Below are 23,255 nucleotides of genomic sequence, written 5' to 3'. Positions count from 1 at the left end.
TATTTTTAAAAGCACGTACTTCAGTACTTTAACTCAAGTAATAATCTGACAGAGCAACTTTCCCTTGTACTGGAGTAATATTTGACATGGAGTATCTATACTTTGACTAAAGTAATGAAGCTGTGTACTTTGTCCACCACTGCTATTAACTATTGTAATAATAATAACAATAATTATAACAATACTTAAGTCTATACTGCCATCTTATTTATTAGTGACTTATTTTGTTTGCAGCTATGTATGTAAGGCCCTGAAATTAAGCATTTATCTGACAAGATCCCTTGAAATATATTTAAAAACCCAAATGCAGAACCAAGCAGTTGTACCAAAATCCACCATGGGAAGCTTTTAATATGATTCTACAATGTAAGAGAATACAGTGTAAGATAAAGAAAGCATCCACTGTTTGCCTCCCTGATGGTTAGCTGAATTTTACTCCCAATGCAGCAAGTACATATCATTTTTATTTAAATGTTCTAGCCTTGTTGCTTTTACTTTGAAAGCTAGATGGTGATACTTTGATTGAAAAAACAAAAAGAAAACGGGGACATTGGTTCACTTGAGTTGTATCAAATAAACACTGTGAGGAAACAAAACTAGCTTGATAATATTACATCAGTTCATTACACTGGTATTCTCTTACATTGTAGAATCATATTAAAAGCTGCCCAAGGTGGATCTTGGTACAACTGCTTGTTCTGCATTTGGGTTTTTAAATATATTTCAGCTTAATTATTAGTGACTTATCTTGTTTGTAGCTATGTATGTAAGGCCCTGAAATTAAGCTACTTAACTGTTCCTTCATGATTAGTTAAGTTTTTGGACAGTCATCAAAAACACACAGCCAAACATACAAGGTTACAAAGTAATCTCCCTGACTGTCCGGGTCAATCCGAATAATCATGGACTATATCAGGTCAGACTGAAGGCAAGAAGACAAATACACCTCGAAAGAAATAATCTATGGGCCTGAACTGAAAGTTAATTATCAATGAACTGATGTAATATTATCAAGCTAATTTTATTTCCCCACAGTGTTTATTTGATACAACTCAAGCGAACCAATGTCCCAGTTTTCTTTTTTTTTGTTCAATCAAAGTATCACCATCTAGCTCTCAAAGTAAAAGCATCAAGATTTGAACATTTAAATAAGAATGATATGTACTTGCTGAATTGGGAGTAAAATTCAGCTAACCATCAGGAAGGCAAACAGTGGATGCTTTATCTTACACTGGTATTCTCTTACATTGTAGAATCATATCAAAAGCTTCCCAAGGTGGATCTTCATACTACTGCTTGTTCTGCATTTGGGTTTTTAAATATATTTTAAGGGATCTTGTCAGATAAATGTTTCTTGCAGGTAGGTAGTTGAATAAAGAATTATATAAATATCAAAGAAGTACAACTAAGGAATATACAAATCAGTAAAACCATTTCCTTAAGTTAATTTACATCCTCTGTACGAGTTCCTATACTTGTGCTTACGTATAACCACCTCTTGATTTGAAACCAAAGCTCAGGATGGTGTTAAATATCAGCCATTCAAGCAAAATATACCCCTGATCCAATAAATACAATACTAACAACTAAAACAACAAATATCCAGTTGCCACTGAAAAAGAAGTGTTAAATTGCTGACGCACTGCTGAACAGATGCCTAGAACTAAGCGCACACACACGCATTCAGACAGTAGCTCATGTATGTTAGGGGAGACGCCACACAGAAATAAGCAGGGTTATGAAGGGATCAGTATCAGCACACAGATCCTGTCTCACTCTCTGGTTCCTCACCTGAGATGAAGGTAGTAGACAAGCCTGGAGACCATTGTGTCTGTCTGCGCCCTCGTCCAGCTAAGCGGTCTTTAACAGAGCACGACCTGCTGGCCATGTGCTGCCGAGAGATGCTGCTATAACACTCACACACTGTGGAAAGTGGATTAGCCAAAGAGGTCAATCAGATTCTGCGGCTCCTCCATCTGCACCTCCCCACATCTGATCCTGCCATCTTACCCCCCCTAACCCCGTCCCAGTGCCTCTGTCTTTTAAGTTACTATCATTCTCCCACCTGCTGCACACTTGGCAAGTATATCCTCCACAAAAAGCATTGAAGCATGTTGTACTATATCAAGATAGTCTATTCACAAAGAGCTTTAACTTTTCAGTTATCTAATTTCAATGATTAAATATTCTTTGGACTTTATTTTGAGGGTTTTTTCAGCCATAACCTAAATACGTTGTGTTTTGTGACTTCTTAATTGAAATTTTAATAGAGCAGCTTGCTGTTTATAGGACGACATTGTGTAAGCACGCCCCCTGGTGTTTGTTTAGCACGAAGTACTAACAGTAATTTCTTTCACAGTTACCAAGACAGAAAAAATAAAACAAATATGCAAACGCACATCCAATTAACTTCTTAATTAAAGTGTCATGTGTACGGTGGTCCTGAAGGACAGCATTTTTTTTTTTTTACAAAAGATGTAACACTTTTGCAAAGTTGGAGACAAATTTACATTTTGGAATACATTTTTACACTTTATAAAAGAAAATTACATGAGCAAAACACTTTGACCAAGGCCAAAACAAATTTAGATTTAAGAAAACACATTTACAAAAGATGAAACACTTTTACAAAGTTGGAGACAATGTAACAAACGACGGAACGCTCTTTATGTTCAGTCTGACTCCTTCAAGCCTGACTCCGTTTAGCCTGAGGCTACACGGTCTGAGGCCGTTTCATCTGAATTCTGCCACATGATGAAGGTTTTGCAGAGATATGACGGCACTTTTCTGGAGACATGATGCTTTTTCATCTGAGGTCTGACACCTCACTCTGAGACCCGAGGATGTCCTAATATGTTAACCATGTCACTCCTTTTGGTTTCTCTCCATCAAAACAAACTAAATGACCCCTCACTTGATCACTTCTGGTATTTGGTACGTTCCCTTTCCGTAAAAATGAAATGTTAATTTGTTTCAGAAATGGTACAAAGTGTTCTATCATTTGAAAAATTGTTTCCAACTTTGTAAAAAAGTTTCATCTTTTGTTAATTTGTTTCCTTAAATGTAAATTTGTTTTGGCCTTGGTAAAAGTGTTTTGTCATTTCGTTTGATAAAATGTAAAAATGTTTTCCAAAATGTAAATTTGTCCCCAACATTGTAAGTGTTTTATCTTTTATAAATTTGTTTTGTCCTTCAGAGTCACCGTACATGTGACTTGGGAAGCTAAACACAGCAAATGTGAATTTAAAGGTGTAGTCCGGTAAAGTGCCAAAGACAAAATATCTCAGAAATGTGCACTTCTTTATTTTTATCACCAAAAAGTGACCAGACCCTGAGTGAACGTTTAACAGTGCTCATGAAAATCTACAAAGCATCTTCATCTTCCCAGAGACACCACTGCTGAGTGTTATTATAAACACAATCTTGAACAATCTTTAAGACATCACTATTTTTTTTTTCTTTACACATAGTGGGCAATACATCTTACAAAATTATTTCCTTTCATAACCAGGCAAAACACAAAACGTTGAACTTTCAGAGAATCTCCACCATCTGTAACACACAAACATTTTATGATTTAGGAGATAACATATTTAGTAAACTGGATGGGATAATCAGAACTCAAACAGATGGAGAAATGATAAGATTAAAGTTAGGGAGAGTTAGAGAACAGCATCTCTTACCTTTCTACTCATCTTTACTGCTTCACTTGCTCCTCAAGTGTTCGAACATCTTGGTGTACAAGTCCTTTTGTTTGTCCAAGCTGTCTTTATAGCACCTGAAACAGGACAACCTTTAATATGCAAGGATTTTCAATAAGAGACAATGTGGCCAGTGGAAGCTCTGCTAATCTAAACTAAAACAAAGACATGTTAAGACACAGATTTAAAAACCATAACTGCATTACACCATCTTGACCCGCTCTAAGTTTCTCAAGTGTGTAAGAAAAAAATAAACTGACTCACATTACCACCCTTCTCAGCAGGTTGTTGATATCACTGTCAAAGGGTCTCTTTGCTTGGGCAGTTATGAGGCAATCCTGCGCGCTCTTGTACTCATGCAGCTCCAGATACGCCTGGCGGGATGGAGATTACATCATTTCAAATAATGGACTAATTGTTCTCTGGAGTGTGAACTATTACAAACATGTTGCACCCAGGAGGGGAAGGAGAAGCTGACCATTGACCCCTGGTGGCTCACAGGGTGTAAATGTTGAACCAAAATTCATCTTGAAAATTCATCTCATTTACTATCATGCTCTTAATCAATCAATCAATTTTTATTTGTTAAGAGCAAAATCACAACAAACGTTATCTCAAGACGCTTTTACAAACATAGGAGGTCTAGACCACTCTATGTCAAATTATGAACAGAGACCGAACATTAAGGCAGGGTAAGACTGAAGGCCAAGTTCCACCAGATCCGTGTCCGGTCCGTCACGGCACCGGATCTGACAGGTTTCTATTCTCAATGTGTTAACTTCCACTGGATCCGCTCTCCTGCGTTCCAGTTGCGTCTCTGATCCAGCAGGTTGGAACGCAACGGATCAGATATGCAAGACTTCTATTTTTGCCGGATGCCGGAGCACGAAGCATCAATTCAGCACAGAGCAGATGGAGCAGGACAGGAAGTCAGGCACCGAAACAAAATAAAAACCTGGTTCATTTTCAGAATAAAACACTCCATGTTATCGTTAGATTGTTTTTAACTTAACTATGACAAAAAAATGTCATTTAGAGTGGAGGCAGGCTCAGAGTCAACAGGTCAGAGGTTTTCAGAGGCTGATAAAGACAACATGGATGAGGAGTGGAGGAGGAGAATCCTTGATTCAGTGATTGGCGTGGGAAAACCTTGGTCACATGACTCCAGCTGTCCGGCGGTCCTGCTCTGTGCTGCGTTCCCGAAAACGCAATCGGTGGGTGTTGACGGACGAGAGAGCGCGGAGCCGGACCGCAGCGGATCGGAGACGGTTCGGACACGGATCTGGTGGAAGCCCCGTGTCAGTCTTACCCCACCTTAATCCATCATGAGCCTTGCACCTCGCAGTATTTAGCTCGTTACAGCGGTGAGGAAAAACTTCCTTTTAACAGGCAGAAACCTCGAGCAGAACAAGACTCATGTCAGACACCCATCTGTCTCGACTGAGTTGGGTCTGGAAAGAGGGATAGAGGAGAATAAGAGAGAGAAGGAGCGGTGATAGTGATGTTCAAAGGCCTCTGGATTTGTAACAGATGAGAGCAAAGTTCAATCTGACCTGTCCGCTGCGGAAAAGAGCCTTTGTGTTGTTGGAGTCGATCTCTAAGGCTTTGTTGCTGTATTTCAGGGCTTTCTGCGGGCTCTCCAAGCGGAGCTCAGTGAGAGAAAGGTTCAGATACAGAGGTAGTAGCGCTTTCTTGATCTTCTCTATCTCTGCATCTTCCTGTGCTTTCCTGTTCCCCAGCAGCGTCAGCCCCTGTTTGACAAAAACACAAAAACTTGTTAGTTACCTCATTTTTACCTTCAGAGAAACACTTACTGACAGCACAAAATCAAAACATTACACTGCATGGTTTCTGTATCTTTCTAACTTTTGATTGTTTACCTGTTTATAGCGATCTTTGGCGTTGTCATAGCGGTGCTGCTTGAAGCAGCGGTTGCCAAAGCTGCGCACTGTGTTGACAACTTCAAGAAGAGTGGACAGAGGCACTGTGTTCTGCTCCTCCTGAACAGAGAGGGGGTGAGATAGGATGTGAAGTAAACAAAATGCAAACGATAGCATGGCATAGGAACATTACACACATGAAACTGTACACATTTTGCAACATTTTGCAACATTTTGCAGGTTTTTCTTTGTCATGTATTTCCATATTATTTTCCATATAATTTTCCAGGACAATCTGTGATTTTCCAGGACATTTTACTTGTTCTCCCATTTTCCAGGTGTTTTCCAGTACTGGAAAACTAGTCAACTATTTCCCAGGTTTTCCAGGGTGCGTGGGAACCCTGTTTTCATATTTAAGTTGTGGTTGGTACTGCAATTATTACTGTTTGAAATATGCTGGGAATATGCAAGAATTTTCAATGCTTTGTCAAAAGTGCTCTTGAAACTTCAGAATCAAAATCAGAATCAGAATCAGCTTTATTGACCAGGTATGCTTGAACACACAAGGACTTTGACTTAGGTAAACTGTGCTCTCTTTGTACAAGGCATAAGAACTTTTATGCCAACAGGGCTTTTATCAAAACTGAATAGAATAAATTAGCTGTAGCTTCGAGAGGAAAAAAACACTACATTCCACTCTCCCCTCATGAATAAAAATTCATGCACAGGTGCATCAAAACTTTGAATAAATCTCCCAATATTTGCATGAATTTGCTGTGAAAGTGAAAAATCTATATCTGACTCCTCAGTGACACAGACTGAGACAACAACAGGGCACTTACTGGACTCATCCCAATGAAGTCGTCCACTTGTCCCGAGTCAAGGAAATCGAGGACATGCACCTCATACAGAACTGTGGCAGCGGTGGGGATGAAAGGGGGACAACCCATGTCCCCGTATGCGTACTGTGGTTGGAAGAGGAAACGAGAGAACTCCCCTTTCTGCATGGTCAACAGACCCAGCTCCAGTCCGGCCAGCGTCACATCTGACAAAGAGAAAATTTCTCTGTGTGGGCCAAGATACATAAAAGTATAACATGCAAATCAAGATTGAATCACAGACCTCTCCCTAACTTCATCATCTGAGGGTACTTGTGGTGTGTGGTAGTTTCAAAAGGATGGTCCGAGTACTCCAGGAAACCAGAGTAATGGACTGTGGGAGGAAGAAAATGAAAAAACAAATCAAATGGACAAACAACCATCGCGCCAGGAGTTTCCAAACTAAGATTGCATTCATACATACTCAATACTGATGCATTTTGAGGGACAGGTAGGCCCTCTCCAGGCTTGACCACTTCTTTCAGGATCCCACCATCTCCCAAGACATCATCCATCTGTGTGCCAAGCCGATCAAATGGACCCTGTAAATCAAAGACAACAGAAGGAAAAAAAAGTAGGTCGCTTGAAACTGATTTGAAAACGTTAACACACATTCAGTGGTCAACATGTATTCATACATTTAAAATATGTTTCTATGTTAATTTAGTTCATTTAATTCATACACCTACTTAAAAAAACTTTACATTACTATTGGTATTACTGTTTTTTAACGCTTTAATTTACATAAACTTGGGTTAATAATATTTACTGTATCATACAATTTAATATCTGTACAAAATAAAATCGTTTAAGAACAAAAACAAACAAATCATGAATTATAAACCTAAATTTAAATGTTGCAAAGTGTGAACACAGCCTTTATTTTGCCCTTATCATAATATATTTTAATACACCGATAAGCCACATCATCATGATCACTGACAGGCGAAGGGAAAAATATTATCTCTTCCCAATGCACATGTATAGACTATTGGGGACTTGGTCTCCAAATTCCCCTGATCTCTATCCAATAGAGCAGGGGGGACAAACATGCGGCACGTGGGCCAAAACTGTCCCACCAAATCACTGCAAAGTGAAAAAATTACAGAGAAGACATTGACTGCAATTTTTAAACAAAAGTAACTATTATTTCAAATGTGTCCTCTCTGGGGGTCGCATAAAATTATAGTGCTGACGGAGCACACCTGGACAGCACCTTTTTTCCAGGATTTTTTTTCTCAAAGTGAGGAAATAGATTATTTGCTGTTTGCATAATCCGTTTAAGATTCATAAAGACTTGTTAGAGCACTATAAGATGATCCACTAACTACTAACACTAGCACTACACCCCTGCATACAACACTGTCCAACAAGCATACTGTTCATGCTGGAGCTGAAGGGTCCATAATAATCAACTTTACCTTCTTCATTATTATAATCTATCTGTTCTTTTGCAGTAATCATTACACTCTGTGTCAGGTGAATGGGTAACCTGTGTGTTTGGTGTGTTGGCAGCAGGTTTCAGGGCTTAAAGAGTAAAATATTCAGCCCCAATATGAGACTCATCATGGCAAAAAATACATATTTTTTTGTAGAAAGATACTTCATTAAATGTGAACATTTTCAGAATGTACTTTTACTTTTTTTGCAATAAAACAAAGGGAAACATTTAGAGTTGTCGTTATTTATAGGTTATTATGTTGTGTTTTTACTGGTACCCCCCTGCAATAGAGCATCCAAGGGATGTGCTAAACAAAATATAATCCCTGGAGGCTGCACCTCACAACTTCCAGCTTGAAAGATCTTGTGGGCTAAAGCAGGGTTCCCACTCTTTTCCAGAGATCATTTTCCAGGACATTTCTATGACATTTTCAGTGATGATCAAGTTGGTATAACAGTCTAAATGTTGTTCCTAATTTAGTTCCTAAATAGTCTAATATGTTCCTCTCAGTGGAAGTCTACACTGAAGACATGCAGTCTATGGCTATCGATGAAATCATCTCTTAAATGATTAAAAATTATGGCAAATTGATTATAGAATAATGCAACCACAGATATACAGCACTTCACTTTATTAGTGCAACCAAGCAACAATGATGGGCAACATCTCAGCTTTCTCTTTTCTCAAAAAATATAAAATGAGCTAAGAAAAAAAACAAATGAACCAGCAAAGGAATCTGGAAGCTGCCTTACTGAAACAAATAAATAATAATAATAATCAGAGGATCAGTGCATAAATTGACCTAAATAGAACTAAATGACACAAATGGCCACAAATGTTGAATGAGTGTGTTTTTTTAACCTTGTTAGATCACACGCAGTCATGTTGGAATAATTTTCCAGGACAATCCGAGATTTTCCAGGATATTTTACTTTTTCTCCCATTTTCCAGGTGTTTTCCAGTACTGGAAAACTGGTCAACTGTTTTCCAGGTTTTCCAGGACGCGTGGGAACCCTGCTAAAGACGTAGTGCAAGACACCACAGCCCACTTTCAGAGGTCTGTAGGAGTCCATTATGTCTCATCAGGTCAGGGTCTTTATTCAGCCCTGGTCTGAGGAGAGGAGGCCTACACAGGCTCAGACAGGTAGTCATGATGTTGTAGCTGATCGTGTATTTGATACAGACAGTAGACTTGTTGGTTGGCTTTAAAAACAACTGACACTAATGTCGCTTTGTTAAATATTAAACGTATCTTCACTGGTTACATTAAGGCTGCAGTATGGATTATTCTTATCATGATGTATTTTTCGTTACACAATAAAATAAAGGCGCTAATCGTCCCCTAACATAATGAGCATGTAGCCCCGTTAGCTCTCCGGACTCACCGGGGCACTCGGCCGCTCGTCTGCGTTTAGGAGCCGCCGGATACTGGATACTAATCCGTTCCCGGACATTTTGTCGTAGTTTACAGCAAGTTTATTTCCAAAGAGGACCAGCTGACATGAGGTTGTTTCGACGCTCAAGTTTGGGGTCACTCAATCAAAGTCAGGTGACGTTGGAGGACAAATTTGACCGTGGGTGGCCCAGGGAGAAAAAGTACTCAAAATTACTGACTACACCTGAACGCATCATCATCATCAGACAAGATGTAGGGTCATATAGGGTCTATTTTATACAGTCAATGGGTCATATCTATTTTATACAGTCTATGGGTCATATAGGGTCTATTTTATACAGTCAATGGGTCATATCTATTTTATACAGTCTATGGGTCATATCTATTTTATACAGTCAATGGGTCATATCTATTTTATACAGTCTATGGGTCATATCTATTTTATACAGTCAATGGGTCATATCTATTTTATACAGTCTATGGGTCATATCTATTTTATACAGTCTATGGGTCATATCTATTTTATACAGTCTATGGGTCATATCTATGGGGAGCCCTTTGTAAAGTTGTGCACACTGAAAATAACAGCTACAATTCTCCACATTTAGCTCCAAAACGTCATAAAAATGTAGAGTGAATTTTTAAAAGTCATTTTTTTATCACATTTAGAGGAATATTTGTGATCTTCTTCACATTTAAATTTGTTTTGAAAAATATACTAAGTTAATATTTTGTTAAATCCAAATGCTAAATATAAATCTAAATGTTAAATGTAAATATCAATGTTCAACAATAAATCTGAATGTTCAACGCTAAATCTAAATGTTAAATATAAATATAAATGTTAGATATAAATATAAACGTTAAATGTTAAATCTAAATGTTAAATGCTGCTCTGCGATCCTAAATATTTAGCTGATATGCAGATTCACACTGTTGCATATCAGCTAAATATTTAGGATCGCGGAGCAACATTTATATTTAACATTAAACATATGAAATATTTATTTAACATTTAGATTTAGCATTTAGATATAGCATTTGGATTTATCAATGATTTTAACTTAATATATTTTACAAAAAACAACAAAAATTAAATGTGAAGAAGATCACAAATATTCCTCTAAATGTGAAAAAAAGTGACTTCAAAATTCACTACATTTTTATGATGTTTTTGAGCTAAATGTTGAGAATTGTTGCTGTTATTTTCATTGTGCACAACTTTACAAACGGCGCCCCATACATATCACACTGGAAAAAATGCCCCTCCAAAAATAAGAAAAAAAAACTTATCTTAAGGTACTTTTACCTTGAAATAAGCAAAAAAATCCGCAAATAGAACAAGCGAACATTTGCTTGGTAAGATTTCTTAAAATAAGACGTAATATTTAGAAAACTGTGGTCTTAAAATTTGCAGGGAAAACTTATTTCAAGCAATATTTTACCAGTAGTTTAAAGCTTAGTGTCTCAGAATAAGCCAGGAATGCTAACAATTAGTATTTTTTCACTCCAAAAAAGATTTTTGCACTAATACATTTCATGTCAACTTCTTCATTTGAGATATATTCACCTTCTCGGCACTTCTCTGGGTTTAAGATTATCTTTTACTTGAAATAAGATCACAAAGTTTAATTTGAGCATTTTGAGATATAATGTCTTCTCATAGTGAGCTGGATATACTAATATTCAGTCATGTTGTTTTTTAGGATAAGCCAGCTATGTTTAAAAGTAGGTGTTTCATTGTGTGCATGTAGTTTGAGGATGTTTATTTTTATATGATTTAGAAGAAACAGTGCCTGAAAACTGTAACCCATCCTTAAAAAAAACAAAATTATCAGTTTTTTTCCATAAATAAGATCTCAGCTTGAAAAATGTATGAAATGTAAAATAAACCTTGTTTCTTCTAAATTACAACTCAAAACAAGATCATTTCAAGATTGTTTGACTTAGAAAGATATTTAAGATGCATTGTCTTAAAACAAGTCCCTCTATCTCACTCAAATGTTACTTGTTAAGTAAATGTATCTTAAATCAAGTGGGATAAGACATTTTGACTTTTCACTTGGTAAGATTTTGAGTTTTGCAGTGCAGTAGGTATCCTGAAGCCTTAAAGACAATATGTTCTTCTCTTCTTCTGAACAGAGTTTATCAGACAAGCTTTGCTCAAAACAGAACATTATGTCAAACATGTTCTTCTCTTCTTTGAGAGATAGACACTATAACATTTTTAAAGGTATTGTTGGACTGTATTTACAGGGCACTTTACAGACATTTGACCACTTAAAGCCCTTTACATATTGACCCCTTCTCAACACTGTAATAATTATATTTTTACACGCTAATGGCCATGCTTTTGGAGTTAATGCAGGTCTAGTGTCTTGTTCATGGTCACTTCTACACGTGGGCTGAAGGAGCTGGGGAGCAAGTTGATTGAACAACCTGTACGTGTTCCTGTAAGTATGTGTCGACTGAAGTTGAGACGATTAGACACTTAGACACAGACATGTTTAAAATACACAGAAACAAACAAAGAATATTATGCTTAAAATATTTAATTTAGATACAGTTTAACTAATATATACAACAATTCATAAAACCATCACAGATTTGTCCTGTGTCTTTGTAGCACCTAAACATGAGAACTGAAGAATCCATTCACCTGGATTAAGCTTTCTTCTCTTTCTCAACAGGGGATAACTCATTATCAAAAAATTAAAATGTACACCACGAACATTAACTTTAAAACGAACACATCTTTAATATAATAATTTAAATATATCCACATTTAGATTTCTCTTAACTAGGTCACATTAAGCAGTTGTAGTTATAGTCTGACAGAAAACTACAGGTGTCATCTGTTGTATTTATTTTAGCTTACAGTGTGAAGTTTGTAAAGAAACAATACAAAACAATATTTAAACTGTACAGATTTACAAAACAATGGTGTTTCATTGACAAAGTTGGGACTTTTTACAAGGAGAGATCTGACATTAAGCTGAACTAGAAAGTTATCAAGCAGAGGAAGTATTGATTTAGGTTTCTTTGTAGAAAATATATATATTGCTCATGTGTACTGTGGTTGTTTTAACTAGTAGTTATCGTAATCCTAGCAGTACAATCTTTGAACGTGAATCCTCAGGTTTTATGAGATTAACAGATAAGCTAGTTAAAAGCTTTACATGTTGTTTGTTAGAAGTTTTGTAGTTCAGTAGGATAGACAAAGTTGCTTCTGAAGAGTTTGTAGGCCAGAAGTTGTCCGCCGAATATCATCATGACCAGGCCTGAAGCTGCAAGGAAACAGATTAATAAATTAGTATAAAAAAAAAGATCAATCAAAGGGAGTGTTGGAGGTGGGATAGGGGATGTATAGAAGGTGAGTCATGAACTGAAAAAATAATGATCTTGGATGGATAGAGAAGGCAAGGCAAGGCAAGGCAGCTTTATTTGTATAGCGCATTTCATACACGAGGGCAACTCAATGTGCTTTACATTAAAACGTTAAAAGCATTGGAGACATTCAGACCGGCATAAAATAACACAATTAAAATGACAAATATGATAAAACAGAAAAGAAAAGGAAAATTAGAAATATATTAAAAATTACATTAAAATTTTAATTTAAAGTGTGTTAAAATAATCTAAGATAGGAAGGCAGTGGCAAATAAAAAAGTCTTAGTCTTTGATTTAAAAGAGGTGAGAGTTGGAGCAGACCTACAGCTTTCAGGGAGTGTGTTCCAGATAAAGAGAAGGCAACAAGATAAATAGGGAGTGGAGTTGATATGTTAAGCAAGTTGAATTGGATTGAAAACATGGAAGGGTTGAGAGGAAAGTAGAAATCTCACCCAGAGCTATCCACCATTGTTCAGCTGAAGGGAAATCTGACATCACTGTTGAAAGACAAAAAAATGAGCAGAAATATTTTAGGTCTACCTGCAATTATTGACTTTATGTTGTTTTAAAAAAAAAAAAAAAAGAGGGGAAAAAAAAGTGATGCAATGTAAGGATGTTTTTTTCACTTTTAAATGTTAAATTAATAATTTGTATCAGAAATACATGCTGTTCCTCTTAACTCTTAAAAATAGTGAGATAATGAATGCAAGTATCTGTGTGAGTGCAAGTGTGTGTATACATCTTTAAGCTACAGCCACCATATCCAGTTACATAACCAGGCCACAAATCCTATCAGCTGTTCCGCTCTATTGATCTACTTTGTGTGTGTGTGTGTGTGTGTGTGTGTGTGTGTGTGTGTGTGTGTGTGTGTGTGTGTGTGTGTGAGTGTGAGTGTGAGTGTGAGTGTTTACCAGCTACAGTCATGCCAACATGCAGCACATCTTTAAGCTACAGCCACCATATCCAGTTACATAACCAGGCCACAAATCCTATCAGCTGTTCCGCTCTATTGATCTACTTTGTGTGTGTGTGTGTGTGTGTGTGTGTGTGTGTGTGTGTGTGTGTGTGTGTGTGTGTGTGTGTGTGTGTGTGTGTGTGAGTGTGAGTGTGAGTGTGAGTGTTTACCAGCTACAGTCATGCCAACATGCAGCAGTGTGACAGTGATAGCGTAATCCCAAACCCACTCCTCCACGATCCAGGCGAACACCAGGCCTCCCAAACAGTAGGTGACTTCTGTGGAGATCACACCAACTGGAGAAGAGAGACGCGAACATATCACACAGAATCCTCAGCCTCATTTCTTTTTCTAAACTATGTTTTCTGATTCTTTGCATTCACACAAAAATCATACCTTACTACCAAGCTTTCTTACAAATCACCGGGCTGTGACACCCAGATCACACATGTCATATTAAATCAATCTGCAGAAAGGAAACCGCTGTCTGGCACATTTATAAAGTTAATAATTTCACCTCTTACTGTTGACAATGTGGCAAAAACTTAAGTGTCTGATAGCATCAGTACACAACAGGGAGGATATTTTAAATGCTACTTTCCCCCTGCTGAGGCCTCTGAGGCACTTTAAATCTTACCAAAGTAGAGGACTTGTTGGAAAAATGTACCCAAGTCTTCAAAGTAAAAGTATGATTCTACAACATGCCCCTCATTAGTATCATCCATATAAAAATAAACACATACAACATTTTTTTTCTACTCTTAGTGATGGATTCTAAGCAGCTTTGGTGTTTCTGGTGGAGTTGCCGTTGCAATGATTTTAGTTTTGTCTATACTCCTGCCTCATACCAAATAAATTGGCCATATCTTTTGAATGAAAATCTGCACAATATTTAAAACTGTCAAATAAGTTAAGCAATGACAAATCCCTAATTTGTTGTATTGCAAGGTAAGATTTGTGCAAAATAGCATGAAACCAACATACTCTTTAAACTAAGTGTATGTTAAAATTGTCTTTTTGGTCCATTACTTGGATTAAAGTTACTGATGTTCAGCCAATACTCACCCAGGTATTTGGGGTTCTGCCATGACGGTTGTGCTGTGTAGTCAAAAGGAGTCAACAAGCTGTTGATCTCATGAACCCTGAGGACACACCAGAGGATGATAAAGATGTGCAAAAAATAAAATCAATTTACTTTGTGTAAATGCATGAGATGTGTTTACCTGAGCAGTCCGACGCAAAGACTGACCACGATGTAGTAGAGAGAGTAGAAGCACACCATGCACATCAACAGATTCTGCAGGACAACCTGAGGAAGAGAGGAGGACGAGTGAGGCACTGATATTGATTAATTCTTTTTAAAAAATGCTGCTGCACATATTAACTGACAGCATTGTAACATGTTATTTCAATTTCCCTCATTAGCCTGCTGGGAGAGACTGAAATTAAAACTCTGTGTAAAGTTTAACAAAGAAATCAATAATATATATGAGAGACATTAATCAGTGAGTGCATGACACACTATGACTCAGACTGTAAATACCAGGAGAAACATGAACCTTTCAATATGACAAGAAATCACGAGGGGTCGAGTGGAGACTTTTTCTGGAGAGCATCATCATTATTTGATGCCTTGTGTGCGTCCCAAAGCAAACAGAAAATCCCCACTCCCCTCCTCCACTTTCTCCTCTCCATGATGACCCAGAAAAGTTGAGCTCATGACGGTATAAAGCAGCAGATAGCTTCTTGCTTAGGTCTCTATTCATGTATGATTAACTGAAGCACTTACAGGAAATGGGTTACAAGACACCCTCTGAAGAGGAATAACACCTCCTCCCACAGCTGACATTTTGACTTGTCAAACACACAGGTAACAAATTACATTAATAATGGGCTGAGGTGTTCCGGCGCCAGAGCCCTGCGTGTTCGCTCAGTGGACACTTAAATGAAGCGTAGTTATCGTTAATCAAAGCTACATCTATGCTGTCCCTGTTGAGCCAAGTTTAACATGTGCAGTGGGACCAGAGATGAGATAAATTACCACTTTTAATGCACTGTCTGCTCAAAGGAGTAATTATTTGTCCTGGGTATTGAACCAGCTTATTCTTTACTGAGGTTTTTTGTGTATTGTTTTTTGTGATACAGATAGGCTACAAAAGATCCTGAATAATAACTCTTTTCATTTGACAAGTGATTACTACATGGGTCAAAAAATCCCCAAGAGAGAAAGAAAAATGAATTAAAGGCACTATAAAATACAAAAAAGAAAAAAGTATTAAGTAAGTAAGTTATTCCTCAATAATTTTTTGTGAGTTGGAACAAGAGAAACCTTAGTATTTTAGCCAAGCTAGTATGCAGCTAGCATAAATAATGGTTGATTAGACAACTATGTTGTTAAAAATGTAAAATATCCCAACCACCATTTAGTTTTTACCCCAAAGGTTTTATACAGTCACACACCTGATAACGTTTTGATTTATAACTGAATACCTGTGTAAGCTAAGCTAGCTAATTTCCAATAGTAATTGTAGCTCATTAGTGAATGATAGCATGCTAATATGCTTAATTTACATTGTGAACTAGTGAAGTTTTGATACTTTACCTTTATTAGCAGTGTTAAGATTTAAAATGGAGGGAGTTTGGTAAGATTTAAGCACCAACTACTTTTACCATAGACTGTATAAAATATGGACGTAGTATCCGTGACGTCACCCATCTGTTTCTGAAGCGCTGTTTTGAGGCCAATCGTCAGCGGCAGCTATATTGTTGCTGTTGAGCGATTGTGACGTAAAGAGGCGGGCTTTGAGCCTCCTAGCCAACAGCTACAGTGTTCCCGCCTGTCAATCAAGTCAGCTGTGCCTCTCATTGGAAGACTCGTAATCTCAATATCTTTGAAATTGCCGCATTATAAAAAAATTCACCCCCCCTACAGTGTGTGCCGATCGAGAAATGAGCTATCCAGACTACACTAATCTTTTGTACCAGGCTGTAAACATGTTTATTTCTGCTGTAAAGATCAGCTTTTTTGAATTGGTGTGTATGTGGTTTCCGGTACTTCCAGCTTCCAAGCAGATCCTCCATGAACTGCAGTTTTTCGCATTGGACTCATATTTTTAGACTGGAGGTTTCCGCTTGACTTTTAGTCTATCTCAGTTAAGGCTTGGGTTAAAGAAATTAGCCAACATTCCAACAAATAGCAATCTGCTGTGTTTGAAAACATCCAGATACATCAAAGAGATGATGGGAAAAATGACTTTCCTGCTAAGATTAAGAAATAATTTGTACATTACAAGGTGGAAAAAATGGACACTATATTTTTTGGAATAGAGGATGTGTGTGTGGTGGCTGCTCACCTTCTTACTGTTGAAAACATTATTAACCTCCATTTTACTGTGCAAAACCTATGACTGTGGAACTCATCGGAAACTGTGAATATTACAAGTCTGGCAATAATGTTGATGTTTTTGTTTTGTTTTTGTTTTTTGTGTTTCCTTTGTCTTTTGTTTGTGCTTATATTGAAAAAATTGAAATAAAATCTAAGTGATAAAAAAGAAAACATCCAGACACAAAGCCTTGAAGACGTCTTTGAGGTTAAAAGTACAAAGCAGAACTCTTTTGGGAGATTTAAAAATGTGGTAAACACATGTCAAATATCAGCATGTTAACAGTCTTATAACTGCTGAGGGTAGCATTTAGCTAAAGTAGTGTACTGCTGTGATTAAAAACAGTCTCTCAGAGCAGCTAGCATGCTCTAATTTCGTAACTAATGACTTAAACAAAGAACTAACTAAGACTATAACATATTTAGAGGATTGTCTGTATGCACGACATCGTCATTAGAGGTAATTCATTTATTAAATGATGGTGGATTTACTGTATTAGTTATGCCCCCTTCTGCTTCTTTGGCATTTCTACCTCAATTTCTCTGTATCAATAAAATCAGACTGAAGTGATGGGAACAAAAAAAACTTCAGTCTATAGTTTGAGAGATATAAAGACGATAAATAAGTCTAATTCAATAGGCCCACATTTCTTTTAGTGAGAATTCCCACATGTAAGGTTTTTTTTTCTACAAAGCCATGAGGATGTGGGTGTGTCTGAGAGCAGAGAGGTGGCTGGCCGAGCTTATGCTAATACTCTGAGACAGCTCAACACCTTGGCTAGCTGCTGGTTTGTTTGTCACTTCCAGACAAGGCTGTACTTTAAAAAACTGCTCCAGAAAACAGCTTAGAGACTTTAAATTCATCCCTCAAGCCTGCAGGCTTTGGTTGACTGCACAAAACATGCTTGAATTTCTGTTTTAACATTACATTCAAAAGTTAAGATGAATGTTGATTGTGGCTGCAACAAGGAAGCAGCAAATGAAATGACAGCTAATGTACTTGATTTTTCTTTTTTTTAAATACTGCACATTTGATCACAGAAATCAATCAGCACTATGACACACACTAAGAAAATATTTACACTACTACTTTACTGCAATCTACCCTAGCACTTTCAAACATCACACAGCGTCCCTACCCAGGTGTCACTGGGTGTAGCCTTGAGGGAGAAGGGTCCATGGCGCTTTATGAGTGTGAATCCACAACAACGACAGCAGTAGTCCAACAACATGAATGGCCGCGGGTCTAAATGTGAGAAAGTAGGCTACATGTGAGTGTTTGTGTGTGAGAGAGCAATTCAGGGAGGGAGGGAGGGAGGGAGGGAGGGAGGAGGGAGGAACAGCAGGATTAGAAAGAAATGAGATTACTACTAAGAAGTCTGAGTAAATCCTAAAAGGGATAAACGTGAACATATAGGCTAATATGAATGTATAGTATGTAGTAGCTTAGGCCTACACACAAATAAATAGACATACATTTGGACTTAAAGTCAAGTTACAAAGTGATTTATATATTATATATTATGGTTTAATTTGGCATTCCTCCTTCTCTCCTCTTTTCTTATCTAGTCCCTGAATAACGATTTTCATGCAATATACTGTTGCTCCCTTTTTATCTTTTCCTTGATTTTTTTGGCCTCATTAGCATTCCACCTTAATCTGTTAATCAATCCTTCAGTTATAATTTACATTTCCCTCATCCTCCCTTTACATTCCACCTTCCTCCCTCCATTTCATTCTCTTTTATTCATGCTTTTCCTCATACAAAAACCTTTTTTTTCATGCAATAAATACAAAATATTTTCTAGTTCCAGCTTGTTGGATTAAGATTAGCTGCTTCTCTTAATTCTAAAACCAAGAGAGAGAGAGTAACAGGCTTTTAGTAGGACAAAAATTTACAATTTGGTTAAAATTCCCTTTTTTTTTCTTTTTTTTTTTTCAACATTTGTTGCTTAAACAACCTTTGCTGGTTAAAATTATACAAAACGTAACGGAGTGAAATCAACTAGTTGATCTACTTATATTAGCACAAACAAAAACTAAAAAAACTAAAAATGGCACGGTTAATTTTAATGAAGTGCTGAATCCAGATTACATCCTCTTCTCTTAATCCCAATTTTGATCCCAAATTTCATTTGGAAGGGAATATTTTTATAAAACCTGAAAGCAAAACTTCAGACTAGTCTGCAATCTTGTCCTGCAGTTCTACATTTCAACACTATGTAGCAGCAGAGCCTCAAATGCACAGAGAACTTAATCCACAGATGAAAAAAGCAGAGCAGGAACAAGAGGTGATAAGAGCCACATGCAGAGGACTGACAGCAGCAGATAAGAAGCTTCTGATATGTATGGATTTGTGATAATGGCGCCATAAATCATTTTAATTTGTTTCCCTGAACTCTAAAGTTTTATCTGTTCATTAAAACACAGATAATAGAAATTGTTGATGGAAGTAGAGGTGAGTGCAAGAATGACGACAGCTCGACTTCCTCCCTCCTCCCTCCAGAAATAGCTTGAAGAAACTCTTCATTCAGCTCTTCAACGTCACAGCCTGCGTATGTCCATGTTTGAGTGCTGAAACACATGCACGTGCGCCTTTGTGTGAGCGTAGGGCTTATTTGGCTGCCACGGTAACCTGCATCATTGTAACCATGGTGATGGAGAGAAGGGGAGTGGGAGGTGGGGTGCATGTGGAGCAAGGTGGGCGTCGTAACTGTTCATCCCCATGTGTTTGAGTGTAGTGATGCATTTTATGACCATGCAGATCTCTCTTTTTATATTTCTGTTTCATGCATGATGAAACTCTATTTGATGTTAAAGTCTTTTGATAGTCCTCCTGGATGTTTGCCGTGGGGTTTTTTCTTTGGCATTGAAGTGTTATTGCTTCCTCTGAAAACTGCAGTATCATAGACCAGCAAGTATCACAAACAAGCCTGCACCACCATGAGCCCAAATCAAAGCTCCACTACTTCTTTTTGCTGAGCTTAGGAGGATTTTAAACAGCCTTGTTTTTACATGTTAAATATATTACTTACATAGCTTAAGCTAAGGCTAGCAATTTATGAACCTGAATCAGGTTTTCAAAGGAATAGTTCAGCGTTTTAAAAGTGGGATAGGATATGTGTAACGGTCAGTTTAGTGCATGCACATGCTATATTTATTGACATCTGTACAGCTTCACCTTGTCGTATACAGCTCTTTCCTCTGAGGCTCTTATTCTTAACCACATAATGGTCCTGTATTCTCATGCAACTCTCAGTAGTTAAATGAATCTCTGTAAGCGAGGCGCTATCAGGTCTGAAAACGTACCCTGATGCAAAAGCACTTTAAACCTGCATTCTTTTTAATGGCCAACAGGGGGAGACTTCCTTAACCATTCAACATTTCAACTGCTGGGTTCAAGTTTATGTATAGTCCATGGCTGTTTCCGAAACCGCCTACAATACTAGCAGTATATACTGATTTGGCCAAAATCCAGTTTGTAGTAAGCAGTGTGTGAACAAGAGCAAAATCTGCAGTATGCCAAAACTCCCCAGATGTCCACTGATTCGGGAAAATTTCACAATATGCATCGGACCAGTCTGCCTCACGTACTGTTTCCCACAATGCACAGCGCTCGTTCCGCTTTTTCTTTTTCCTTCTTTTTTGACGGGATGAAATCCGTTTTTGGGTGCTGTGAAAGTTATTGAATTACATACAAACCACTTACTAACTTTTGAAATCATAAATGGATGCTAAAGAAGCAGTTTCTCTATCGGCTGCGCCATTGTTTACTTCCACTTTCCGAAACCGGAAATCTAGTGACTTCTGACCCAGCTTACTGAAACACAGATCGAACAGAACAGTCATACTACATACTAAATTCAAACGCAGTATGTAGTAGGCAGTACCTCCTGCCTACTACATTAGTAAGTAGTATGTAGCAGGCCGTTTCGGAAACAGCCCATTACTCTTAAAATGCAGTGGACCTGTCTCCCTTGCTTACTGTTTGCCATAATGCACAGCGCTCTCCGCATCTTAGCTGCATTACCGCCACCTACTGTGTTGGAGTTGTATCAGACGTTTAACGGTCCGATTCGTTTGCAGTGAAGAAATGTGGAATAAATGCCGGGGAATCGAGTAACTTCCAGTAATTACAGAGTACATACGCATACCACAGGTATGTCTGTGAAAATTATTAAACTCCATATAAACCACGTCTTAAGTTTTTCAATCATAACTGGATGTTACGGAAGCAGTTTCATTATCAGCTTGGCTGTTGTTTACTTCCGCTTCCCAAAACCGTAAATCCAGCAACGCCTGACCCAGTCAACAGTCATACTACATACTTCCCTTCAAACGCAGTACCTACTGCATAAAACATTCGTAGGTATTTGAAAACAGCCTGTGTCTACTTCTTAGAAAGCAGGAATACACCCTCATTTTAAGCAGGAATACACCCTCATTGTCAAATCAACTCAAAAAGACATCCAGAAAAAAACAGAACATCATTGTAAAATATAATGAAACATACAGTTTGTGGAATGACTGAATAAAGACACAACATCACACATTGTATCGACTGGATGTCTACGTTTTGTCCCAGGAGCAATATTTGTGTTACGATGTCGATACTTATCTTAGTTCAGGCATTTCCACTGGCTTTTTAAATTATGTGATGTAGAAATTAAAGTATTGTTGATTTTATCTTGTTTATCTGATCCATATATATTTAACAAATAACACCATCACCACAAAACTAAATTAACACCTACCACTTCATTTGAGGTGCTGGTGAGTTGACTTGTTACATTCAGACAGAATCGTCTTAGCCTTTTCTCCAGGTTTCTCATCTTTATGCTAAGCTAACTTCTTCCTGGCTCATGTTTCATATTGAGCATAAGAATTCAAACGTGATCTCATTCCTCCCATCTTGTTCTTGGCAAGAATGCAAAATATGCATATGTTGGTATGTCAAAACAATCCCTCTGATTGTGTTTGCTTTAACTGCAGCTGAAGTATGCATACTAAATGTAATCTGTGGTAGCGTCCCTAAATCCAAAGGTCACCCCATAAATCCTCATTTCAGCCGAACACAGAATAAGCTGAGCAGAGCTGAATAAAAACAAGAAACATGAGCAGTGAAATGTTTGAAGCTTAAAAGAGTGTCAGATGGATTTCACGGCACTTATGAAATATTAAGCCAATACCAAACCTCAAACAACAAAGAAATGTGTCTTGCAAGGAGCACAGTGAAGATAACACAAACTACTTCAGAAGCCTTGAGTATGAACAAATCAAACTGCAGCTGCACATTTTGATATCTGCGTAAAGCATGTTATCGTTTCCAGTCCTGATATGAGACAAGTTTGAAAAATGGGGCTGATGGACACGATTCAGCCTCTCTATCTATGAGGGAGTGAGCGAGCTTAAACAAAATCTGCTGTATCCAGACAGCAAGCGAAATCCAAACAGTTTCTCCTGATCTTTTTGAGTTGTTCTTAAATCAACACAGCCGACAGAGAAGGACAGAGGCACTCATGACGACTCTGAGGCTCATTGACCTACATGCTAACATGGCGTGTTAGCAGCAGAGAGGCTGTAATTATCAGTGAGTGTGCATGTGAGTGTGTGTGGTAAAGATTTTGACGTCATATACAGAAAAGGACAGGACAGGCTTTGCATGACAAGTGGAGCAAAGACGTTGTCTGTTAATCATTAACAAAGGCTTTCAAGATTGAGTATTAACTGTTTTTCTTGATTTCATATTAAAGTAAATAGAATCTTTTTAGATTTTAAAGTGTTAGTTGGGCATAAACCTTGGTTTAGGCCTTTTGTTACTTTTTCTGTTATTATTTCAGAACAGAAAAAGATAAGTTAATCATGACATTAAGCATTAGTGGCGGCCTTTAACCATCTGTCTACTTGCCCCTCCCTCTTCCAGTTCATTACCCAATCACTGAGCCTGAAATAACCCCTATGTGAGCTGTCACTCGCACTTTCATCCATAAGGACAACATCCTGTCATGAGAAAAATGCTGAAAATGGCAAAGTCTCACCTCACTCTCTTCTCTTCACCCCCTTTCCTCCCTCACCTTTCCCACTACTCTCCTTCACGCCTACTTCCTCGCCCCCTCCTCCTCTCTGCAACGCTTTCCTTCCAAAAATCCCCCTCTCAATTCAATTAGAGCCTCCCTTTAATTATTGAGCTGCAAACTCCTGTCCACAGCTGCTTACAATAAGTGTAACACAA

General features: G+C 37.7%; 2 protein-coding genes across 2 annotated transcripts in view; both read right to left on the bottom strand.

Moving 5' to 3' along the window:
• Positions 1 to 3,281: 3,281 nt before the first annotated feature.
• fkbp6 (FKBP prolyl isomerase 6) lies at positions 3,282 to 9,508 on the bottom strand. Its single transcript, XM_034699418.1, has 9 exons — positions 9,286 to 9,508; positions 6,884 to 7,001; positions 6,704 to 6,793; positions 6,424 to 6,626; positions 5,582 to 5,701; positions 5,255 to 5,452; positions 3,966 to 4,075; positions 3,684 to 3,778; positions 3,282 to 3,552 (listed from the first exon to the last, which is right to left on the bottom strand). The coding sequence occupies exons 1-8, from the start codon at positions 9,352 to 9,354 to the stop codon at positions 3,706 to 3,708; spliced, it is 981 nt and encodes a 326-aa protein (XP_034555309.1). The 5' UTR covers positions 9,355 to 9,508; the 3' UTR covers positions 3,282 to 3,552; positions 3,684 to 3,705.
• Positions 9,509 to 11,832: 2,324 nt separating this feature from the next.
• The window catches only part of tmem244 (transmembrane protein 244), a 98,801-nt gene continuing 87,378 nt past the window's right edge, over positions 11,833 to 23,255 (bottom strand). The window contains exons 3-8 of the mRNA XM_034699668.1: positions 18,163 to 18,269; positions 14,865 to 14,950; positions 14,707 to 14,783; positions 13,812 to 13,937; positions 13,139 to 13,183; positions 11,833 to 12,583 (exon numbers count right to left, since the gene is read on the bottom strand). Coding sequence (XP_034555559.1) covers positions 12,486 to 12,583; positions 13,139 to 13,183; positions 13,812 to 13,937; positions 14,707 to 14,783; positions 14,865 to 14,950; positions 18,163 to 18,255 — 525 coding nt within the window. The 5' untranslated portion in view covers positions 18,256 to 18,269 and the 3' untranslated portion in view covers positions 11,833 to 12,485. The remainder of the gene's footprint in view (positions 12,584 to 13,138; positions 13,184 to 13,811; positions 13,938 to 14,706; positions 14,784 to 14,864; positions 14,951 to 18,162; positions 18,270 to 23,255) is intronic.

The sequence above is a fragment of the Notolabrus celidotus genome, chromosome 13 (genome assembly GCF_009762535.1).
Source record: "Notolabrus celidotus isolate fNotCel1 chromosome 13, fNotCel1.pri, whole genome shotgun sequence".
NCBI classification, from domain to species: domain Eukaryota; kingdom Metazoa; phylum Chordata; class Actinopteri; order Labriformes; family Labridae; genus Notolabrus; species Notolabrus celidotus.
This window is presented reverse-complemented; position numbering and strand designations above follow the sequence as displayed.

Excerpts from the sequence above, each read along its gene's own strand:
- fkbp6 (XM_034699418.1), bottom strand. The coding sequence starts at position 9,354 with ATGTCCGGGAACGGATTAGTATCCAGTATCCGGCGGCTCCTAAACGCA. Across the intron at positions 5,453-5,581 it reads CCAAAGATCGCTATAAACAG|GGGCTGACGCTGCTGGGGAA; the intron begins GTAAACAATCAA and ends TTTGTCAAACAG. Across the intron at positions 4,076-5,254 it reads CTCTTTTCCGCAGCGGACAG|GCGTATCTGGAGCTGCATGA; the intron begins GTCAGATTGAAC and ends CCATCCCGCCAG.